General features: G+C 49.5%; 2 protein-coding genes and 1 long non-coding RNA gene across 34 annotated transcripts in view; 1 reads left to right on the plus strand and 2 right to left on the minus strand.

Annotated features, from left to right (window-relative positions):
• Positions 1-16,251, minus strand: part of Sorbs3 (sorbin and SH3 domain containing 3) — a 31,556-nt gene extending 15,305 nt beyond the window's left edge. For 2 of the 12 annotated variants that reach the window (XR_003950830.1, XM_030247697.1), the window contains exons 1-7: positions 15,962-16,021; positions 11,752-11,899; positions 7,500-7,644; positions 7,159-7,276; positions 5,577-5,770; positions 3,510-3,573; positions 151-189 (exon numbers count right to left, since the gene is read on the minus strand). Coding sequence is in view for 11 of the 12 variants with exons in the window: in XM_030247697.1 (XP_030103557.1) it covers positions 151-189; positions 3,510-3,573; positions 5,577-5,770; positions 7,159-7,276; positions 7,500-7,644; positions 11,752-11,855 (664 nt within the window). In the remaining variant the exon portion in view is untranslated. Of the gene's footprint in view, positions 1-150; positions 190-3,509; positions 3,574-5,576; positions 5,771-7,158; positions 7,277-7,499; positions 7,645-8,706; positions 8,852-9,215; positions 9,284-9,989; positions 10,404-11,751; positions 11,900-12,429; positions 12,538-15,961; positions 16,083-16,183 lie in introns of those variants that run through there. The other 10 variants (XM_006518736.4, XM_030247698.1, NM_011366.3 and 7 more) reach the window with 10 other exon arrangements.
• Positions 7,635-22,272, plus strand: Gm26908. Of its 13 annotated transcripts, XR_003950921.1 has the most exons (6): positions 7,647-7,730; positions 9,592-11,082; positions 11,816-12,240; positions 13,007-16,560; positions 18,740-18,835; positions 21,039-22,272. It is a non-coding gene; the product is annotated as a predicted gene, 26908 (long non-coding RNA). The 13 variants fall into 13 exon arrangements; XR_874796.3 differs by lacking the exons at positions 18,740-18,835; positions 21,039-22,272 and having other exon boundaries at positions 7,635-7,730; positions 9,592-9,681; positions 10,989-11,082; positions 13,007-14,893; XR_003950925.1 differs by lacking the exon at positions 18,740-18,835.
• The window catches only part of Ppp3cc (protein phosphatase 3, catalytic subunit, gamma isoform), a 71,673-nt gene continuing 70,387 nt past the window's right edge, over positions 22,092-23,377 (minus strand). For 5 of the 9 annotated variants that reach the window (XR_003950829.1, XR_003950828.1, NM_001304992.1 and 2 more), the window contains one exon: positions 22,093-22,505. Coding sequence is in view for 7 of the 9 variants with exons in the window: in NM_001304992.1 (NP_001291921.1) it covers positions 22,312-22,505 (194 nt within the window). In the remaining 2 variants the exon portion in view is untranslated. Of the gene's footprint in view, positions 22,506-23,377 lie in introns of all 9 variants that reach the window. The other 4 variants (XM_030247691.1, XM_017315924.2, XM_030247690.1 and 1 more) reach the window with 1 other exon arrangement.

Genomic DNA, 23,377 nt, shown 5'->3' on the forward strand with positions numbered 1-23,377 from the left:
GTAGTCTTAGTCATTGACTACCAGGGGACTTAGTGTTCCCAGAGGTGCCCATTAAAATACTCTTTCATGGGATCGCACCACCCAGGAAGCCCCCAAACCCAGGCCACACGTCTCTAGACTCCAACCAATGAACCTACACCCCTCACTCACCTTTGGGTGGGTCTTCCAAGGTCCAGTCCAGCTGCAGGTCTAGGGAACAGAAAGGACTAGGTCATCAACGGAACACAGAGTGAGGACAGGGTGCTTTAGGAGCCTGCCTAGCTGCTCCCAGCCTCCCTTCTGCCTGGAGCAGGGGCTGAGGGCTGAGTCAGGGCCTGAAGAATGTCCTGAGGGAGGGAAGGAATTAGGAAGGCAGCCCTTGGGAGGGCTTGAAATGCCTGCCTCTGGCAGCCTTTAGGCCTGGGAGAGCCAAATGGGCGGCAACCACACCCTCTAGGTTCTCCTGCTTAATCCCCCCCCCCCCAATACACACACCCTCTCCTGACCTCTGTAGGCTTGTCCTGGCCATGCCAGCCTCTCCCCACTTCCCTTCTCCAACTGCACCTTCTTCTCAAATGTCTTATCTCACTCTTTGTCCACTCCCACACCTCCCAATGTTCAGGACTTTCTGGGCTCAGGATGGAGGAGGAGTCAAGTAAGAGGTTCTAAAACCCAAACACCATTCTCAGGAGCCTGCTTTTACCTCCCTCTGCTGCTGGGTGACTGCACCCAGCCTATGGTCAGTTCTCTTACAATCTTATGATCATCTAGCTTGACTCAGTGGTAGCATTTGTCACAGCTCTTCCTTCTGAAACTGCTTTCTCTCATCTGGCCACAGGGAGACTATTTGGCTCTCCTTGTCTCTCTTTGAAAGGAACTCCAGTCTCTCAGCTGCATTCCTCGCCTCAGTGGGGCTTCTCTGAACCCACATGGCTCTATCCTAAGGACTGTTTCTCCGTCTCCCTGGCTCCCCGTCTCCGTCTCCCTGTATGATCTTGGCTAGTCTCAAAGCTTTTCAAACACATTCAGCCTTGTTTCCATAGGGTCTATATCCATGGGTTCAACCAGGTCCACTTTGAGAATATAAATCATCTGCACTGCACATGTGCACAGACTATTTCTTGTCATTATTCCCTAAACAAGACAGTACAGTGTATATATGTAGCTACTAATACAGTATTTACTTTGTATTAAATATAAGTAATCTGGGGGGTGCTATAACATCTATGAGAGGCTGTCTGCAGGTATATGCAAATATGACTACTTATACCTAAATTTGTCATACTTTTACACTTATTTTATATTTTATATGTATGTATGTCTGTGAACCACAGGTGTGCCTGGTTCCCCATGGAGGCCAAAAGAGGGCCAGATCTGCTGGGACGGGAGTTACAGAGAGTTGTACACTGCCATGCAGAAGCTGGGACTTGAGTCTTTGTCTTCTAGAAAAGCAGCCACTTAACTCTGCAGCCCCTTCAGGGTTGTTTGTTTATTTGTTTGTTTGTTCATGTCCTTTTGTGTCTGTATGTGTGAGGATGCATGCGTGCCACAGCATGTGTGTGAGGGTCAGAGGACAACTTGCAAATGTCAGTCCTCTCCTTTCACGAGGTGGCTTTTGAAGGTCGTCAGGCTTGGAAGCCTTTGACCACTGAGTCATAGGACCTCACCCCATAGCCTAGGTTAGCTTAGAACTCATGGCAATCCTCCTGCCTCAGCTTCCCAATAGAGCTACCACCATGGGGCCCTAGAGCCGTGGCTTTGGGTATGGTGCTTCATACAAGGGACTTAGTCTCGAAGGGAGCCACTATCTAAGGACAGCTATCTGCCAGGGCTACACGTCGGAACTGTCTAGGACTGGAGGCTGCCATCTTTTTGAGCACCCCAGGTACTTCATATACAGCTTTAGACCTCGCCCCTGACCTAGCCCAGGACATTCCGCTGCCTGTTTCCCTTGGGTGTGGCAGGCCTGGAAAACCGAAAGCCTCTCGTTCTTGTTGTCTTTTGTTCTGGTTGACTCATTTTCTAGTCCTGGCTGTCTTAGAACTCACTGCAGATCAGGCTGACCTTGAACTCCTGCCTCGGTTTCTCAAGTGCTAGGACTAAAGTCATGTGCCACCTTGCCAGGCTCCAAATGCCTCTTAAACCTGTTTCCTCTGCCATCTTCCCTGTCTCTAACAAATGTCAGCACCAAAGCCAGGCCCACTCCCGTGACCCCTGAGACATGAAGACTGAGAGCTGTCTGTCAGCCTCAGCTACATGGTGAGTTCAAAGCCAGCCTGGAATACATGAGACCTGATCTGAAAGACAAAAAGGGGGCCAAACGGCAGCTCCATCCTTCAGCTTGCTCAGGTTTAAAGTCACTCTCATGCTGTTCTGTCATGTTATGTTCCATTATCAGCAGATTCCAATGCTATACTTGGAATGTCTCTGGAACTACCATACCGTTCCATCCCACTGCCCGGGACTGGGCCACTGCTAGGTGTAGACTGGATAAGAGCAGAGCTTTCGTGATGGCTTCCTACCCACTCCCACCCCCAGCCTTGCCAATCAGGGGAATTGGTAGCCTTGTTCCCACCATCTCTTCTGTGTCTAGCTGTATGGGAGATCCTCCCGGTCATCTTGGTTAGAACTCTTCACTCTGCTGCTCAGAATTGCTCAGAGGTTCCAGGTTTCTTGTCCAATAAAAGTCAAAGCCCTCTTAGGAACCCCCAAAGCCTCCCAAGACCTGACCCTATGACCTTTCTGACTATGATTCCCATCCTGAATCCCCTTTAACCTTAATCCAGGGTTTCCCTGGCTGTGTTTTCCCCTCTGGGTTTTTGGAGCGCCCTCTGCTGGCCACATTCCTCTCTACCCTTTCTGGGCTAAGCTCAAGGGCGTCTTCACAGGGTCCTTCCTCACCTCTTCTGGGTGCCCTTTCTGCCATCTGTGTATTGGGCATCTTTTTAGAACAGTGCTCAGTGCACAGGAAGTCCTCAGAGATAGGCAAGCATTGATTCAATGCACACGTGGCCTGTAGAGCGCTCATACGCAGCTCAGTATTGGCTGCATTCACACTACTGCTCCGGGTGGTGCCACAGCCTAGCCAGAAGTCCAGAGAAATCCCAGGAAGCCCCCAGAGGACATGGGGAAACTTCAGCTGGTCGCTGTCCACTCAACTACATTCTGGAGGCCATTCTTGGCGTCAAACATTGACAGAACAGAGAAACTCCTTCCCTGCCTCCTTCCCTTCCTCTTCTCTTTCTTCCCCCAAACCCACTTTCTTTTTTTAGATTTTTGAGAGTCTCACTTTGTAGCCTAGGCTGGCCTTCAAGTCTGTGTTTCCCCCTGCCTTTGCCTCCTGAGTGCTGGAGTTACAGGCACCAACTTGTTTGTTTGTTTGTTTGTGCCTGTTTCCAGGACCACTCACATGAGAGCTTGGAGAGAGGAGTCAGAAGAATTTCATTTCATAAGCAAAGAAATCCCCCTTCTATCCCGCCCACAGGTTCCAGATAGTTGGGAGTCTACTGGGCCCTGGGAGGGTGTCTAACCTGGCATTTTCCGGTGAATTTGCTGGAACATTCTTCGATACCAGTCTCTGGGGCTGTCAACACTCTGAGATCAGAAAATTAAAATCAGGTCTCTCTGCTCACCCACCCTTCTCAGGCCTCCCTGCTCACCCACCCTCCCCAGTGACAAGCCAACTCGGGCACCTTGACATCCCTATAGATGGCTGGGGTCTGGGAACTCTCTCTGGTGCTGGTGCTGATGTGTGTGTGTGTGCATGTGTGTGCACCTGTGTGCATGCAGGCACACATCCCAGTGCATGGACGGACATGTGGAGGCCAGGGGTCAATTGCACACCACCGGGATGTACAGATTCCACACACACATGCGGAGGCCAGAGGACAGTTTGCAGGAGTAGGACCTCTGCTGCTACCACATGGATTCTGGGATCAAACTCAGGTCATTAGGGATGGTGGTAACTGCCTTTGTTCACTTGAGCCTTTTCACCAGCCCTCTACCTAATTAATTTTTATTTGTTTACTCTAAAAAAATTTTTTTAACGTGTATGAATGTTTTGCTTATATCCTTAGAGGTCAGAAGAGAGCATTAGCGTCCCTGGAAGCAGAGCTATAGACAGTTGTGAGGTGCCATGTGGGTTCTGGGGTTCCAACCCTGGTCTTCTCCAGGAACAAGTACTCCTAACCACTGAACCATCTCTTCAGCCCCTTATTTTTATTCTATTTTAATTTTTGAGACAATGTTTCACTAGATAGCCTTCGGCTGGCCTAGAACTCAGTATGTAGTCTGCACTGGCCTTGAACTCACAGAGATCCTCCTGCCTCTGCCTCCTGAGTGCTAAGATTAAAGGCACCACCATTCCTCAAAAAAAAAAAAAAAAGATTATTATTTTTTTTTTGAGACAGGATCTCTCACTGAACCTGGAGCTCACTGTTTCCTCTAGACTGCTTAGCCAGGACGCCACTGGACCTGCCTGTGACCCCCTAACCCCAGCTTTGGGATTGTAGACATATATTGCAGCACCTAGCTTTAATTATGCAGTAAGCACTTTGACTACTGAGCCTTCTCCCCAGCTCCTTTTGTAGCAACTTCATGTGGCATGTTGTGCCTGAATTCAGCGCATGCGAGAACTCTCTTCAGTGTAGAGCATGATGACCCTCCATCAGGAGATGGAGACCGATTTACATTTTCCTCGTGGTTTTCATATCTGTATGGGCATGCACAGCACATGCGCGAGTGCATGTTTGTGTGGGTGTAGGTGTGTGTGTGTGTTTGTATATGTGTATGTGCATGCACATGCATATGGAGGCCAGAGGTCAACCTCAGTTACTATTCTTCAGGCACTGTCTATTAATTAATTTATTAATTTTTGAGACAAGGTTTTTCTGTGTAGCTCTGACTGGAGCTCATTACGTAGACCAGGCTGGCTTCCAACTCAGAGATCCACTTGCCTCTGTGCTGGAGCTATAAGCATGTGCTACCATGTCCAGCTGCGTGTGTGTGTGTGTGTGTGTGTGTGTGTGTGTGTGTGTGTGTGTGTAATGTTTCAGAGATAAGAACTCAGGCTTGTATGGCCAGCAGTTCACAGACTGAGCTATCTCCGCAGTCTTGTGGCTATTCCTAAGGCGTCTACATTTTTCTACATGAACACATGTAACAGTGTAGGGAGAGAGGGCATTTCACATAATCCACCACATCTGGACCTTACAAAGCAGGAAAGGTCCATGACTATGAGGAAATATGGCTGGCCCAGCACGGAAGGCCAGGGCCCCGCTAATCCTCTGTAGAATGTAGAATACAGGATCCTTCCCTGCCAGCCATGGCAATCTCCTCTCACTCAGCTGGTAAATAGGCAGCTAGTCTGTGGGTGCTAGGCAGGGCCCTCGGGATACAAAACTAAGAGGTATCCTACTAAGTTCAGCCCTTAAAGTGGTGGCTTTCCATCTCTGAAATCTGTATCATATTACATCTATGTGACTCCACACACAAGGTGTGGGTACGGCCTCTGTGCCCCACCCCTATTATACTCCTAGAGATAGAGCTTGGGAGGTCTCTGGGCCCCCTCTGTCTGGGACCCTCAGCCCTGGACTCACAGATCGGGGGGCAATGGGCATGCCGCTCTCATCCACGGGCCCGATTCCCTCGTACTTCACCCAGCGCTTGTCCTGTCGCTTGCTGTCCTTGGTCCATGTGGCTGACCAGTTCTGGGCATGCTGGGAAGCAGGTGGCTTCGGGCTCATAGAGGGCCGGCTCCCAGGGCCTGGCCAGGTCTGATACCATGCTGGGTCTGTGAGAGGAGTGTAGGGTCATTAGCTGAAAGGCAGGGGTCCCCACCTGATCTTGTCTCCTCTGAACATCGACCCCCGTGGGTCCAAAGTTTCAATCCTCCTTATTAGACTGGATGATGTGGACTCCACAAACCACATCTGCAGCAGCACCCCGGGCTTCTGCTTGTTTATGACTTAAAATGAATTTTAAGAGGATTTTGTTTGGAGCAATCTGTGTTCATCCCCAACCCATTCTGTTTTCCTCGGACAGTCCTAAGTGTTTGCAGAAGGGAAGGCTGGGGAAGAGTACTTGAAGCAGATGCTAGGGGCATCCCAGTTAGGGTGTGGCAAGGCTGACTCTGGGCTGTAGGGGATTGGCTGGGCTAGGCAGATGGGGGATACAGACTTAAATTTAGACTCCAGCTCAGCCACCTATTGGTTGTTTACGTTTAGGCTCATTTATCATCCTGGTGGTGCCTCGGTTTCTACTTGTATAGAAGGAGAATAATTTCAGCAAAGACACGGTGACTTCTAGTCTGTGCCACTGGACATAGCACATACAGACAACAGCCCCCAGAGAGGTCAGAAACTCATTCCCCAGGCATGTGTCCTCTGTCCCCAGCTTTCCCACAGAACATTTAGTTTCTAAATAGTTTAGTATAATAGCACACATGCTTCAGGGCCAGATGGTCAAGGGTGTGGATCCCAATGCAACCTTATCTACTCCGAGCATCTCTGAGACTGGATCCTCACTGGGAAGATGCCCATAACGGACCCTGATTTGCTTGGATGTGGCTGGTTTCAATGGGGGATAGGCTTGTGAAATGTCTGCCCAGGATTGTCCAGTGTTCAATAATTCCTTGCTAAGTGACTGAGGTCCTTTGCACAATGCCTGACTCAGTGGAATGAATGCTCAGGAAAGGATGCCATTCCTCAAAGGGCTGGATTATACGGAAGAGTCCCCAGGAGCTCAGGGACCTTAGGGTCCACCCAGATGGCAGCCAGGCTCTTAAGCTGCATCTCCAATGCCCTTTTGGGTTGAATGAGAAGCCTGAGTGCGTGTGGCGGAGGGTGGGGGGCCGGACACTGGGCAGTCCCTGTCCATGCTTAAGCCAACAATTCTCACCGTCCCATTTGAATTGCTGGCCCTGTTACAGTTCTCTTGGCCCCTGGGGCCATGTCCTTCCCTTGTCAAGAGGGAGGGAAGGGCTGTTATCAGCCGCCTGTTCTCTCTTCAAGGTTCCTTTCTCAAGATCTGCAGGATCACAGAGAACCCTAAGCTGAACCCACAGTTCCCTGGAGACCTTCTCATGGCCTTGAAAGATCCAGTTCCTTTCCATGTGGCACAGGGAACTTGCCCCATCCCCTGCGTAAGGTTCTTAGAGCAGATCTTCCCAAGCAGACCCACCTGGATTCAAGGAACCATCTCTCCTGGGTGGGGGGCAGCCATTGCACACAGTCCTGGGCGCAGGGTCATGAAACTGGAAATTAAGGGTGTTGGAGCCACCATTCCGGATCACTGGCACCTGTGGGGAGGGGCCAGGAGCGGCAAGCTCAGGGCCCAGAGGCTCCACAGGAGTTCCACTGGGAAGGAATGGCCTCCTGGGGAAGTTTCGGAGGCTCTTAGGAGCTTCCTTCAGACTGTCTTCCCTCCTTATATTGTCGATCCACGGCTCCCCCCACCTGGCCTGCTAGTGTCCCATCAACTGCTGGCCCATCAGTGTCCTTTTTTCCTCGCTGTTCACTCACCCTTGTCCCCCGGGAGGATGAGCCTATATGGGTTCGGAGGTGACCAGGGATGAAATCATCCAGGCTGAGCCCAGCAGGGAGGCCTTGCATGCTTGGGTCAAGGTTGGAGGACGCAGGATGTGCCAGCTGCTCCTTCGTGTGTACTCTGCAGAGAAGGAGGAAGGAAGGGAAAGCCCTGCTCGGCTGGACTGCCTGGGACCTCTTGACTCAACCCACTGGTGGGGGAGGAAGGTAGGTTTGTGGGAGGGAATTATGGCCAGCTGGGTGGGAGCTCAAGGACCCAGGAAACAGGCAGCTCTGGGCACCCGCCTGCAGGCTGCCAGTGCCGACTCCCAGAGGCACAATGGATTGCTTGTTAGGCCTGGGGCACGAGCTCTGGGTGGGAGTGGGGGAGGGGAAGCCAGGCAAGGAGGAAGATAGAGAGGCTGGCCAGGAGCAGGCCTGCAGCCTGCTGACCACCCTTCTGGGGCTCTCCGTGCCAGGATAGCCAGCTCCCCTCGAGGGAAGGCACAGGGGAACTAGGGCAGCTAACACAGAGGACCTGAGCACAGAGGACTTTGTCTCCATTCTTCTGTCATGCTTCTGCCCTGGGTAGCATCTGCGTGCACACAGGCACAAAGGCAGTCAACATCAAGGCCACCGACCTGCTGACCACTGCGAAGCAGCCAGCAGCAGTGCCCTCATCCCTACCACCAGGGCCAGGGAGAGCATGGGAGAGCATTGGCAGGCAGGCAGGGAGCCACTTCTGAGATCTAGGGAATGTGGGGCTGCCCGCTGGCCTCCTGTGCACATCAGGGCTCCAGAACACTCAGAGCCAGCGCTGGGGGAAATGGAAGGGAAAGCAGCAGATGGCAGCACCAGAGGACCTGCTTCTGCCCTGGGGGTGGTGCTGAGGTTTTTCTCCTGCACACCGACCAATGCTCCTGTACCCACAAGCTTGGCTTTGAAGGGAGGCTCCTTCCTGACTCAGAGCATCTGCCTGACAAGCCAGTCGGTTCTGCCTCACCCGGGGGTCAGCAGAAGGGAGCTCGGGGCACCTGGGAGATGGGTGAGCAAAAGGGCACACCCATAGATGAGTGCAAGAGGACAGAGCACTCATGGTTCAGGGGCACAAAGGGATTTTAGGGTCTAGAGAGCTGGGGTATAGGATCTTCAGCTCTTCATCTTTATGGCTGAATGGGGCACTAGGGGGATAGACTTACATCACCTTTTGGACTGGGCCAAATCAGGCTTGTATGTGCCTGTGGGGTTTGTGGGGGTTCCAAGAAAGGACACCAGATATCCCAGGTGGTGTCCTGTGTGTGGTAGGATATGTTCAGTGCTGTGAATGTGATGGGGTGGGGGAGGGCAGGGTGGATCATGTGAGGAGCTCGGGAATGTCAGGACTGTGTACAGCAAGGGGTCATATGGACAGCACAGGAGCTGTGGGAAGGGTACAGAGGAGGCCTGCAGGGCCTTATTTTCTGTGCTCACATCCTGCTCAGGCATGGACAAGGAGACGAGGAAGGCTAGGGTCAGTAAGTCTCTGGTCTGTATTTGTGGGGATTCCTTCTGACATCTGAGCAGCCTTTTGGGGACCCAGCCAATCCCTGACTTTGTGTGTGGGGAGGGGAGGCTGAGGTGCAGCCCACCAGCTGGATTCAATTAAAGCTCTTACCAAAAAGCTAACCATACAAACACACACCCGTTCCCGCCACCCGTTCCCGCAGCCCTCACCGCTGCTGCCTGCCGACTCTCGGACTTCCTCCAGGGGAAAGTGAAGCCAGGCAGACTGATGACCCAGGAAGCCTGGGCACACCGGCTGTGTGCTACCCCTCCCTGCCCGGCTGAGGGCTTGAGGCCAAACTGCCTTCGGCATCAGCAGTTGCACCCATCAGCTGACAGGCCTTCCTTCCCTAATGTCACTGTGTCCCACCCTCCCAGCAAATCCAGAAGTGTCCTCTCTAGGGAAAAAGGACCAGTTCTCCATCACCACCTTGTTTCAGGAGCTACTGACCCTAGGATACCTCCATCGGCTCCCCTCCCACTGAGCTCCTGGGAATACTCGAGGTTAGGATAGGGCCCCCCATGGTGGTCCTGGTTTTTCTCCCAGCAGGCTGCCTGGAGACATTTGGCAGAACCTAAGGAAGACAGAGGTCTCCTGGGGAATTGGTATCTGTCTAGCATAAAACGGACACCTCTGGTGAGTTCCCAGAATCCAGGCAGCCCCTGCATTCCAGCAGACCCCTAGAAGAATGAAGAACGTCCAGGTTTGGTGGACTCCTTCCCATCTGAGTGAGGCCTTGATGGTGGGGACGTCGTTCTCTGCCTTTCCAGGTCTTATCAAACTATAGCTCCCCACTAACAGGGTCAGGGGGTTTCAAATTCACCTTTTCTGGTTTGTACAACCTCAGAGACCAGGACACGGAGGGAGGGACTCTACGCCTTCGCTCCGGTCCACGCCAGGCTATGTCTTGCCTCCTTCCCGCCCCTTTGCATCGCTGAACCTACCTTCCCCCGGCGAGCAGGTGGGGGGGCTTGGGGCTGCCCAGGAGGGCAGGAGCATCCCAGCCCGCTTCTGCCTGGAGCAGCCGCGGCGAGCCCTCGGGGAAAGAGGGCAGGGAAAAGTGCGGGTGGTCACGGCCCTCGTGACTGGTCAGGACGCTGGGCCAGGCTCGGCGCCCAACAAGGAAGAGAGCGGCCGAGGGGGCGCGCTAGGAGGCAGGACCCTGAGATGAATGCGGCAGGAGGAGTTTGGGACTTGGATTTGAACTGTGAGCCGGGGCTATGCTGGAGTAAAGTGGAGATGCCTGCTACTCCCTCACTCACTCCCGCGAGTGCCCTCTGTCCGGCGACGCGCCACGGGAACACTGTGGCCCCTTGCCCAAGGGGCCGGGCTGTCCAGGAGGCGGTGCCGGGAGGGGCCACCGAGGGTCCCCCGGGAGCCCGCTGGGTTTCCCAGATGCCTTCCCCGGCCCCCACCGCAAAGCTGGAGTCAGAAAGGGGCGGGAGGGCTGGCGGGGGCCACTCAGAGTTTCCAGCGACATTTCCAGGGTGTGGGAAGCGAGCTGCTCCACAAGAGCCAGGACACAGGGCAGGAGTGATTAACCGAATGGTCCCTGAGTGCCAGAGCCCGGGTGGGGCCGGAATTAGATACGCAGCCCTCGGCCTTGGAGAGGCAGGAGACAGGCCCGGAGGCAGACAGGCTGGGACCGAGATAAGTCACGGTGGCCCAGGAACAAGGCAACACCCGCTTGGGGAGAGAGAGTTCATGCTTGTTAGACCTAAGCGCACTGACCAGGCGTTTGCAAACACTCGTGTACTGGCAAACGTGAGGATGCTCACACACACGTGCAAAGTTTGGGGGAGGGAATCGACCGGCTCCCTGGACGTGCCACAGCATTGAAGAGGATAAGGGTGGGGCCCTTTGGGCGGGGATGAGGTTAAGAGGGTCTTGGTGTTCCCATTCACCGTATTTGTTTTGATCCTGCTTTTCCGCTGTTCCTACAGTGCTGACTGCTGACGCAGATCTGAAGGACACCGCCCACTGGCTCCCCATTCTCTCTGGCCCTCCCTCCTCCCCTCCTCGTCCAGTCTTCTGCTGGTAGGTGCCAGGGCAAATGTTTACTGACAATGGAAACCCTGGAGTACTCCTAGCCTAGGATTCACTGCGAACCCAAGTCCCCAACAAATCAACCGGTAAAAAAAACGGTTTCTGGTCCACTGCTGAGTATGGTAAATGACACCTACTGCCTTTTAATTGGTGCCTGAGCCACCTGGAGTTAGTGTTTCCCAGGACATCACAGCCCCTAGCACGCTCACCTCTTATTAGCTTCACATTTTCCCAGTTGTGGGGGAAGAACTGTTTGTGGTGCCCGCAAACAAAACCCACCCCCACCTCCCGGGAAACTTAGGTCAAGGACAGCTCAAGAGATGAGCGTGCCAGAGCTCCCATGAGTGGGGAGTCTTCAGGAAGCAGTTTCATAGGCTTCCAGAGATGTAAACCTGCTAACAGGGCTCTGATTCGCATACGTGAGGTGTTTTTAACGGATGTAGGTATTACACAGTACACGGTGTTTGTGGGAGGGGCGGAGGTAGGAAAGCTGAAGGGAGAGAGATGGAGGAGTGGAGGAGCTCTGAGACCCTCTTTGAGGTCAGGCAGCTGTACACAGCCTCTCTGCCACTTGATTATCCACCCATTCCAGGGAAGCAGCCTCCCCCTCCCCCAGGGGATTAAAAGTACTACCCATGTCCCTCTTTAAAGTTTTCCCACCTGTTAGGGTCCTTGGGACTAAGAAGGGCTACATCACTTTCATTGTCTTCTTTGTTGTTCAAAGACGAAGCTGAAGATCTTCCCACTCCAAGAATCCTGGCCATCCCCCTTCACCAGCAGTGAACTTCTTAGGCTCTAAGGCTCTGACCTGGACTCCAAGATAAATATTTAATGTAGAGGGTGCCGCTGAGCTGCCGAAGGTCCCAACTTCCTGTTTCTCACAAGAGAAGGCACAGTGTGGGCAAGGGAGCTGAGGACTGGCTACCAGTCCCATCTCTATGGGGATGGGGAGTCTAGTAAACAGTCTTGGAGGATGTAGGTTGGGAGGAACGGGGAGGGTGGCAATGGAGGGCTGAACTGCTGCAGCTCTGCTTTGTCAGTCAGGCCGGGGCTGGCTCGCCACCTCTCAGGTTGGAGCTCACTGTGTTCACAAGTATTCGGATGGCTTTACAAAACACGGAGGCACGAGGCGCTAGGACCGCAGGGCAGGTAAGTCCAAGGAAACTTAAATAATCTCCTGCCCTCTTTTCTGCCCAGATTTAGGGAGAATTCTTCCTCTTTTAAGAAGATTAGGGAGAAAAATGTAGCAAGAATTCAGAGACTGGACTTAGAGAGCCAGGTGTCTGGTTTCCTGACCCCTCCCCCTAGCTGTAGCTGGCTGCTGCCTGCCTGCCTCACCCTGAGTAGCTTCCAGTGGCACATTAGAGCCAGGTAACATTGTCCCAGATAGTGCAGCCCTGGTCAGTATGCCATGCTCTGTCTCCTGCACACCCTTCTGCTCAAGAGGGACCTCCTTCCCTAGTAGTCGGCTGCCTGCACCCCTCCAGCATGGCCTTGGGTCAAGGACTGCCATGGTTGCCACAGCCACCTGAGCCCATGTAAACACAGTTACGTAACTGCTCTGTTTTTTCTAGCTATCTGATCCCAGTCACCAGGAGCCCCACCCAGCCCCAGGCAGCCAATTCTGTCCTATGCACATTCCCCCACCCCTCAGCCCCATAGTCCTCTTGTCCTCCGCCACCAACTCAAAGTACCATTAGTCAAGTGACTACCAATTAGTCTCAATCACAATTAGTGTCCAGGACAGTCTAGCATTTGGATGAGACACTGACATCTCTGCTGCAGGCCTGACCTTCCTGTTCGGTAGAAAGGCACCGGCTAGTTCCTTCCCTAGGACAAACTTCAGTACATTCTTGAGGTAGGCTTTCATGTCCTTTTTGGTTTGTGCTCTTAGAAGAGTGTTCTCTTTCTACAGATCAGAAGGGAGTAGCCAAGAACACACGGACTCTTCTAGAGTCCGTAACCAACCCAGCAGTGAGGAGCTGAAGCCAAGTCACCATAGATATACTAGCACAGATCTCGACTCTGTTTCATCCCTGGGGCCATCTCCTGATTCCAGGTCTGGCAGTACTGCCAACTAAGCTCTATCAATGGGCCCACCTATGCCAATCACTCATGAGAACAGGGGCAAGCAAGGGAGGGAAGTGAAATGACCCACTTTGGGGCTCCAAGGGCCCTCTTACACACTGGTCTATCTGGAAGTCTGAGGTTTTTTTTTGGGGGGGGGGAGGGGGTTAGTCACTGCAAAGTGAAGGAACTCTAAGGGAAGCAACAACAATAAAAAAACACAGGGCAGGTCAAGGCAGGTCAATGTCAGACCTGGAAGCAAGGACAGGTATGTAAAACCCCACAAGAACAAGAGCCTGGAGATTTCAGGCCTGCTTTGAGCAAATATTTTCATAGCACACATATCATGGGCATCTCATGTTTCCTGGCATCTAAACCCCAAAGGCAGTGAAAAGAATCAGTTCCTGCCCAGTTTATCCAGTCTGTCCTCCAGGAGGCCTGGACACTGACTGACATCACATCCACCATGCGTCCCTTTTCGTGGATAAACAAACAGATGCCATGGCCAGACAGGAATGCCTGAGAAGGACCAACCTAGACAGGCTTCCTTTGGTTCTTACAAAAGGATGGAAGGAGCAAGTAGGTGACAGGTCTCGAGAAAGCAGACTTTGCAGAGTGATGCCCTCAGAGGGAATGGAAGTCAAGTCAGCCACAGACAAGGGCAAAGAACCAGGGCCTGGAAAATTGGGTCGGCCTCAGCCTTCCATCCCAGCTCAGGGAAACTGAGATAAGGGAGTCAGAGAGCTGACTGGCCGGCCAGAGGGTACCATGATAGAGTGCTGCTATCCAAACAAAGGCTAGCCTGTCTTCTGGCCTCCTTGAGTTCTATGATAAACTGTCTGTCTCCACTGTATTAGCAGTAAGACTCAATTTACCTCTAAGTGACCAATGCACTATCAAGAGTAAGCTTTGCAAATAAAATCTTAAGAGTTGTGATCTTTTAAAAAGTGAAGAGGAGGAAGCAGAAGAGGAGGAAGAGGAGGAGGAGGAGGAAGAGGAGGAAGAGGAGGAGGAGGAGGAAGAGGAGGAGGAGGAAGAAGAAGAAGAAGAAGAAGAAGAAGAAGAAGAAGAAGAAGAAGAAGAAGAAGAAGAGGAGGAGGAGGAGGAGGAGGAGGAGGAGGAGGAGGAAGGAGTGAAGCCATCTAATTACCCAGAGCAGACAACAAAGTAGGGATTAGATCTCAATCTAGCAGGGGTCAGTGTGACTCAGTGTCTCATCCTTCTTTCCTAGGCTCTGAAACAGCTTCCCACGACTCTGTAAATAAGGGCAAACATTACCTCATCTCACTGGGGCTTTAGCTAAGGGATAAGGCCACTGTTAACTCAGGATGTCACTGGGGTAACAACATAAAATGCTCACTTGGCTTTTGTGCAGTTAAAAAATCCGGGCTCATTTTTCTGGTCTTAAAATTGCACACTGTGGCTGTATTTGATGTCAATGTTGCTATTTGGATGCAGCAGACCTGGATTTAGCCTTTCCACCTCTGTTGCCATAATCTTTCCAAGTCCCTGTCCAGGGCCTCAGCCTTTCCCTGTCTCCACCCCCAAGCTGTGCAGCCATGCTTATCTGCTCTTGTGAATTCCCAGCCCCCTGGGATCTGTTTGCTTTGCAGAGGACTCCAAGGCTGTTCTGGTACTGCTAAGCTTAGGAGTACAGCTTTTCATCAACTCCCTTTGAGCTTCTGACTTTTCCCAGATCATATGAAAACTTAGTAAATGACTATCGTAAAATGTATTTTTGTGCTTTGTAAAGACTGTTTTCTGGGTTATCATCCTTCTACTCCTTCAAGGAGGGGCCTCTGCTGGAAAGGCCGCAGAGGGTCTAGGGCAGGAGATCGTGGTGGGCATAATTTCAGGAAGAGGTAAGAGGCAAAGGAAACAGGGTTTGCAGGAGGGTGGGTGGGCAGGCGGGCGAGGGTTGGGAAGCAGAAACTCATCAGAGGCCATCTGAGCTTTAACCAAGGCTGAGGGATCCTCTCTTGTGAAGGGACTTACTGGCATTGTCAGAAATCAGACCAGACATCAGAAACTAGGCTTTCCCTCACCGCTGGAATTACTAACTGGGTCAGAGCCTAAAGATCAGTCCCTCTACTAAGAATTCAAGGAAATAAAGACACAGGGAGTCAATGAAGTTATCCTTCACTTATAAGAGCATTTGCTTCTTTTAATCTTAAGAGGACTTCTAGTGTATAGTAAGAAAGTTCTTATAAAACTTATTCACAAAGACTAATGTCTCCTGTTGAGAGGTAACATTTCTAGGATTGTCTTTAACATAGCAGAAAGCAGGAGAACGCAGGTAACCTCTAAGTACGAGCGAATAGGCCATCATTCAAGGGAGCCACCATCTACATCGGCATGTCTGACTGCTTCATCATCTACGAAGTGACACAGAGAGCCAATCCTCTAGGAAGGGTCGGGTGATGGGGAAAAGAGCTCTGGCTTAGGATGCTGGGAGGAATGAACATAAGGGGCTCCTGATGGCATCTTTGCAAAGGCTCCGGGACAGACAAAAACACATTTCCCTTTTCTCTTGTTTTAAACACAGGCTTTCATTATGTAGCCCTGATTAGCCTGCCATTTACTGTGACACCAGGCAACCCTCAAATTTGCAGTGGTTCTTTTGCTTCGTCATGTGCCCAGCCCAGATCACATCTTTATCACCCCAAACCATAGGTTCTGGCTACCTACATCTAGTCATGTGCACTTCACTTTGATACGCTCCCCCTCCCCCCAAACCAGAAAGACAGGGAGGGTACTTGGAGAACTGTGAAAGGGGGTAAAGGGAATGTGGGCAGGGACTTACAGGCAGGCAGTGTGCTTGGCTCTACTTCAGAGCTGCACAGAGGGATGGTCCATGTCCACGTCCCTGCTGCTTGATCTGAAACCACCTAGACTTGGCATGAAATTGTTGACGATGCATAACCCTGGCTCAAACAAAGGTGTTATTTAGCACGTCTTGCCACAGTTGCTGAGGCGTGAGGCCAAGGCCTCCCAGGAGGGAATATGCTCCCAGTATCATCTTTACCTTTGTGACTGCATAGATGAAGGCCGTTAACACTGACCCCATTCACTCTGGCTGGCTAGATAGAGGCAGGACAGCTCCCAAGTCCCAATGTCATGTAGTTTCCCTCTCTCAAACTGCCAATGGCACAGAGCCCTATTGTTAGCACAGCGCATTGCTGGCATCCAGATGAGAGCGCTGCTCCTGTCCTTCGGCAAACTGGCTTTCTTCTCTACACTCATCTGCTCTTTCTTACGGCTTCCCTATGAGCTTCTGATCATGGCAAGAACTGAAAGAGATTCCTCTGTGTGACCCAAACCCTCTTCAGTGTCTTGCTGTCTTGGCTGCTCTTTACACTGATCTAACAGGCTACAGGAAAGACAGGACGGGTGTCAGATAAGGTAAAACCACACAATCTAGCACACTGGAGCCTCATACCCAACCCTGAGTTCTAGGTCCACTCCTGCTATGGAATTCTTTTCTGCCTGGGTAGGGAAAACTGAGAGCAAAACCCCCTGAGTTCCACTGTTACCATAACAGCTAGGTTAAACACTGGGGTTCTAGAGTGCTACCTCAGCAAGTCTTTACTGGTTAGGAAATCATTTTCAGCACAAACGTTGGGCAGAGGAATCCAATGATCATTAATGTGAAGAAAACAATGTGAGGCAGGATTTTCCTAAACCAGTATAAGTAAGTGGCCAGTGAGATTGGCCAGCATGCGCTTGTTTCTCTAGAGTGTGAACTTTACAGATATTTATAGATATGATACAGAAAATGCTTGGGAGATCAGCTAGAAGATTTACATAAGGCAGAGAGAAGGGATTTTTACTTCCGCATTTGTAGACTAGAGAGTTCTTGCATAATTGGCTATAAAGCGGGGCACCCAGCTGCATCTCACATGACTTGAGTATTTTTCTTATATTACACCAGCTGTCTCAGACTCTGGGTTTGAAAACCACACGGAGAAAAGGAACTAAGGGATAATGCCAAGGCTGAAGAAGTCTTGAAGCGACTCCATTTTCAGAAATCCTACCTTCGCTCTTAATGATAGCAAATGATTTTTCTATTGACTGAACCAATAGGGGGTTCTCTGTCCCCTGTACTGAAGGTTTTTTTGTTGTTGTTGTTTTTAGAGACAGGGTTTCACTGTGTAGCCCTGTCTGTCCTGGAACTCACTCTATAGACCAGGCTGGCCTCAAACTAAGAAATCTGCCTGCCTCTGCCTCCCGAGTGCTGGGATTAAAGGCGTGCGCCACCATGCCCGACAGGAAACCATTCTTAAGTTATCAGGGTAGAAAACCAAATGTTCACTAGTGAGAGGAACTTGTTCACTGGCTAGCAAGCTACTCTGGAGGAAGAGATGATGCAATGAAAGACAGTGGTAGGCAGGAGCAATGCTGACATTCCTGGACAGTCTGACACCCCTGTTCCTAGGCAAGGAGCCACATCATGAGACAAGCCATGTATACTTTTATCATCAATGTCTAGTGACAAATGAGGTGTCACCTTGAGATTTCAGAGAAAACTGAAGCTGTTTGCATAATTTCAGACTATGAAGCAGCCCACCCGTGCACATGCATACCATGGATGCACACATAGGAGTCTGATTCTAATCAGATCACGAGATTGAAACAGGACGTTCTCTTTGTATCAGACGAGTTTTCGAATTTTTATTTAAAAAATAAATTAGTCTTTGGTAAGTGTAAAGTTTCTTATGTATATATTTAACCACAGTTGGGAAGCCCTGTCTGTGAGTGGCCATTTTAAAACAGTGCTTCAGAACTTTGCAAAGGAGCTCTTGACATGCCTAGAAAACTGCTTTAAGAAATGGGTTCTTGGGTTCTTTAAGCTCTCTCACCTTTCTTATTCTCATCTCTAGCCCTACCTTCCTCCCTTTCCCCTTCTCTCCACGTGGCCATGGCTGGCCTCTCTTTTTCTTTCTACCGTCTTTCTCTCTGCCTTTCTACAATAAAGCTCTAAAACCATAGAAAGAGAGAGAGAAGGAAAGAGAAAGAAAGAAAGAAAGAAAGAAAGAAAGAAAGAAAGAAAGAAAGGCGGGCAGACGGAAGGAAGGAAAGAAAGAGAGAGAGAGAGAAAAAAAGAAAGAAAGAAAGAAAGAAAGAAAGAAAGAAAGAAAGAAAGAAAGAAAGAAATGGGTTCTTGGCGCTGGAGAGATGGCTCAGTAGTTAAGATGACTGGCTGCTTTTCCAGAAGACCTAGCTCAATTCATAGCATCCACATGGCACCTCACAGTTGCCCATAACACCAATTCCAGATGATCATGGCACCCTGGCACAGATATACATGCAAGCAAAACACCAATGCACATTAAAACAAAACAAAACACCAAAAAACAAAAACAAAAAAAACAAAAAAACCAACTACTTTAAAAAAGGAGTTATGGCCCTAAGCAGAAATAGCTGGTCTAGGGCAAATGCAATGGAGGAACCAGGAGGAAAATGTGTTCAGATTTTTAAATCTGAAAAGATGTGAAAAACTTCTAATGAAGTTTAAAGAGAAGAAACAGTAGTTATTTCAACACATTCCTAAGACTAAGTCTGAACTATTTCTGGTTCCTAGGGACTTTCAGAACTTCTGCCTTCTTATGGGTCCTTAGCAGTGAGGGGCCTCCACCAGTGGACTGTGTCACAATACGATCTACTGTGACTTTCATAGGTGAGGTTTCTAAAGAAAGGATGATTTCTACCACTGGGCTTGGGGGGAGAGAAAGCATAAGCTACAAAGAAATGACAATAAAGACGACCTTCCTCGGGAGTTTCCTTCCCCTCTTTCAGGTTTTCTCCTGACAGTTAAGACCCTTTCTCTTGCCGGGCGTGGTGGCACACCCGGGAGGCAGAGGCAGGTGGATTTCTGAGTTCGAGGCCAGCCTGGTCTACAGAGTGAGTTCCAGGACAGCCAGGGCTATACAGAGAAACCCTGCCTCGGAAAAAAAAAAAAAAAAAAAGACCCTTTCTCTTGCTCCACAGTGCCCTCCTCGCCCTGCCTCCCGTGAGACAGGGGTCATCTAGCCCAGGCTGGTCTCGAACTCAGAGATCCACTTCTATCTGCCTCTTGAGTGCTGGGATTAAAGGTGTGCACCACCACTGCCCAACTTCATTTTCTTTCTTTTTCAAATAGGTCTGTTTTTATTTATTTAGTGTCTATATGTGGTACTGGAAACTGAACTCAGGGTCTTGCCCATGCTAGTCAAATGCTCTTCCATTGAGATAAACATTTTACATAATTTTACTCTTTAAAATTTAAAAGGATATGTCTATCTGTGAGGGTTTGTACATGTGTGTAGAATGCCCTTAGAGGCCAGATGGGTTATCAGATCTCCTGGAACTGGATTTTTTACAAAATTATTTTATTATATTCTTTTTACATTTGATTACTTTATGTATGCATGCAATAGTGCATGTGGGGACTAGAGGAGCAACTACTGTGAGTTGGTTGTCTCCGTCCACCCTCGGGTTCCCATTATCTGATTTGGATCATCCCACATGAAGACAAGTTCTCCCCTGCCGAGCCATCTCACTAGCCCTTAATTATGATCACTCTTAGTGTTCGTGAGTGCAAGCATGCATATGCTATGGCTCCTGTGTGGAAACCAGAGGACATCTTTCCTGAGTCAGCTCCATGGGTCACACTTGGGTCATCAAGCTTGTGTGACAAGTATTTCTCCCTTCTGAGCCATCTCCCTGGCTAAGGATGACCTTAAACATACTGACCTTCCTGCCTCCACCTCCCCAGTGCTGGGACTGTGGGCCGTCACCATCGCACCTCTTCTCTCTAATGAACAAAGCAGTCCACGCAGGAAGGTTCCAAAACACTCTCTGATCTGTCATGGACAAACTGTAAAATGTTAGCAAAAGTATTTCTTAATAAAACCCCACAAAAACCAGATGGGGCTAGAGAGATGGCTTGGCAGTTCAGAGCACTCGTTACTCAGCGTAACCAGTATGAGGTTCGATCCCAGCACTCATATGGGGTCTCACAACCACATCTAACTCTAGTTCCAAAGTTCAGATAGCCCTGACACACTCCCCCCCCAAAAAACCCCACAGATAGGCAAGCTAACCTTTCATGTTCCTCATGAAAATCAGTTTTTTAAAAAGAAAAAGTTATACTGTTGTTTTTTTCTGCTTCCCCTGAACTTCTCAACCTGTTATATTATTGTCTGAGATACTTGCTTTTAGTTTTTAGTGCTAGACCTCCACATCCCACAGGGCACCAAAGAGGGCTAACAAATCTACCCTTTCCAAGCTTTGATCAAGGGTACCCAGACTCCAGCAGTCATTAGAAAGCCATCAGTGAACACTGGACCATGGCACCTACAACCAGACTGGGTCAAAGGTGACAGACACATAAGACAACCCTCATCACCTACTAAAAGTTAAAAAGCCCAACAAGGAGTGGTGCCCACACTTAGGATGGAAAGGAGAAAATCAGGAGGTCAAAGACAGCCTCAGCTTCATAAGTGTAGGGCTGGCCTGGACTATATGAGACCCTGACTCAAAAACTACAAACAAAGCCGGGTGTGGTTGTGTAATCCGGGTACTCACAGGGCAGATAGTTGGAGCTCTGTGAGTTCAAGGCCAGCCTGGTCTATAGAGAGAATTCCAGGCCAGTGAGGGCTACAAAATCAGACTCTTATCTCAAAAAAAAAAAAAAAAAAATCTAAGGGGCAATTAAATATGAATCCCTAATTTTGGGTTCCAAACTATGCTAGTCAAGGCTCCAGGGCTCAGCCTAATGACCTGACACTGGGAAGGAGTTTCCTGATTAACTGTAGGAGCAGAGGCCTTCACTCATCTGACCGCCTAGCAAGGTTCAGTGGACAAGGAGCCCGTTCCAACACCTGAGAATTTTTTTTCAGACACACTGACAGTGAAAACAGAAGAATGCTGGGAAAGCAGCTGCCATGCTTGACGTGCTGACACAGAGGGACAAGGACAGATCTCAGCGCTCACGTCCTGAGGACCTTCCAGAGATGTTCACAATGGGTTGGTTCATCTGGGGTTAGAAACTGAAAGCAAAGAATCTGGCAACAGCTGAAGAGGTGACTTTAAGCAGGTCTAAGAAAACCTCTCAGGATTATTATTATTTTAAAAGGTTTATTGCATTTACTTGTTTATTTTGTTTGTTCCACAATGTTGTGTGAAGGTCAGAGGATGACTTTTGTAAGTTGGTTTTCTTCTTCCTGGGGAGCAGACTTAAGTAAGCAGGCTAAGCAACCTCACTAGCCCACCCTGATGATTACTTTTTAACATGAACCCAGGAGTGGAGGCCCAGCGGGGCAGTAGAGGGCTTTCACAGCATGTGCAAGGCCTGGTTCAATCTTATGTATCACACACACACACACGCACACACACACACACACACACTCTACAATCACAGAGCTCAGAAGCCGAAAGGAAGTAAATTATTATGGAAGCAGTTCCACCTGGATCTTAAAAATCACTAGGTTTGGGCTGTTCTCTTGGAAGTCCAAGTTTCCCTCAGAAGAGAAGCAATTTTAGCCATTGAGATTGGTACTGAGCAGAAGGGAAATTTTGAAAGACAATTTTTTTTTCTCTGTGTAGCCCTGGCTGTCCTGGACAACTCACTTTGTAGACCAGGCTGACCTCGAACTCAGAAATTCACCTGCCTCTGCCTCCCAAGTGCTGGGATTAAAGGTGTGCACCACCATGCCTGGCTATTGAAAGACATTTTCGAGTTATGTCATAAATTAAAAAAAAAAAAATCACCTCCCCAAACAAGAAGAGGGCTAACTAGGAGTATGAGTCAGAAATCTAGGGTGAAGGTTTCCAAGGCCCTTATTATTAGGGGAAGGTCCCCTTTATAGCATAAGATTTCAACACACACACACACACACACACACACACACACCCAACCAATCAGATTCGTTCCTAAAATTAGGACAAGGGGAGGGAAACAAAACAAAAGTATTTTATATATATATATATATTGAACATAAATTAGAAGAATTTATAAAATGGTCATTTTTCTTACAGAATAAATGCGACTGAATTACAAATGCACCTCCAAGTTTAAGTTGTTTGAGTTGTTCCTGTTTCATTTCCAGTATAAATAAATGTGATTTGCTCATAGGGTTGGGACCCATCTGTGCTGCACAGGGCCCTGAGTCATTACAGGGCTTTCTTTCCATGGTCGGTCCTTCTTGACGCCTGTGGGTGTGGCGGATGCGAGTGTGAGTGCATCCTCCCTGCATCATGATGATATGAAGCCTCTTTTCGGGGTGGCATTCTCTCATTAATTCGGTCTAGACCTCGGGCTTCTTCAAAACTTCGGATCCTGTGTGCAATTGTAAAACCTCTGATGGCTGCAGAAAGACAGGAGGGGGTAGGAAGTGCTCAGAGAGGTGGCAAAGTTAGCAGCTTAAACCAAGCTTCCCAGCACACAGCAATCTCCTAGGAACGCACAGGAAAGCAGCTACAGAACACACATCTGCTGACAGGCAACACGTGGCTAAATCAGCTCTGTCCACAAACACTGCTTCTAAGCAGCTCAAGTGTGGTAAAAACTACCATAAGAATAACAAGTCTTGGGGCTGGAGAGATGGTACAGTGGTTAAGAGCACTGGCTGCTCTTCTAGAGGTCCTGAGTTCAATTCCCAGCAACCACATTATGGCTCACAACCATCTGTAATGGAATCCGATGCCCTCTTCTGGGGTGTCTGAAGAGAGCAATAGTATACTCAGGTAAGTAAAACAAATAACTAAATCATAAAAAGAGAAGAGAAGAGAAAAGTATAACAAGTCTGGCAGAAATAAAAAGGATTAGGTGTTAATTGGCCTCCACACACTTGAAGTTAAGTTTCTTATGAAAACCCTGCTCACTTTTAGAAAAGGCAACACCAGGAAAGCACATCCTATCACACAGATAGCTGCTTTAAGCACAAACATGGCATTAGCCATGCACAAGTGACAGGAGACCTATCTGCTCAAACAGCTTTTTATCTTCACAGCCAGGAGCTGAACACAGATGAAAAACATCAACATAGCTTCTAGATACTTCCCATCTGATTAAACTGAAATTTTTTATTGTGGTACCAGGGTTTGAACCCTGGGCCTTACATACTCTAGATAAACATTCTACCACTGAGCTGTTCCAACCAGATACAACTTTGTATTGCCAAGGAATGAATTCCCCTTTGAATCACCTTATCTAATGAGATTACTAAATCTACATTGC

Source organism: Mus musculus, chromosome 14 (assembly GCF_000001635.26).
Source record: "Mus musculus strain C57BL/6J chromosome 14, GRCm38.p6 C57BL/6J".
In the NCBI taxonomy this organism is placed as follows: Eukaryota; Metazoa; Chordata; class Mammalia; order Rodentia; family Muridae; genus Mus; species Mus musculus.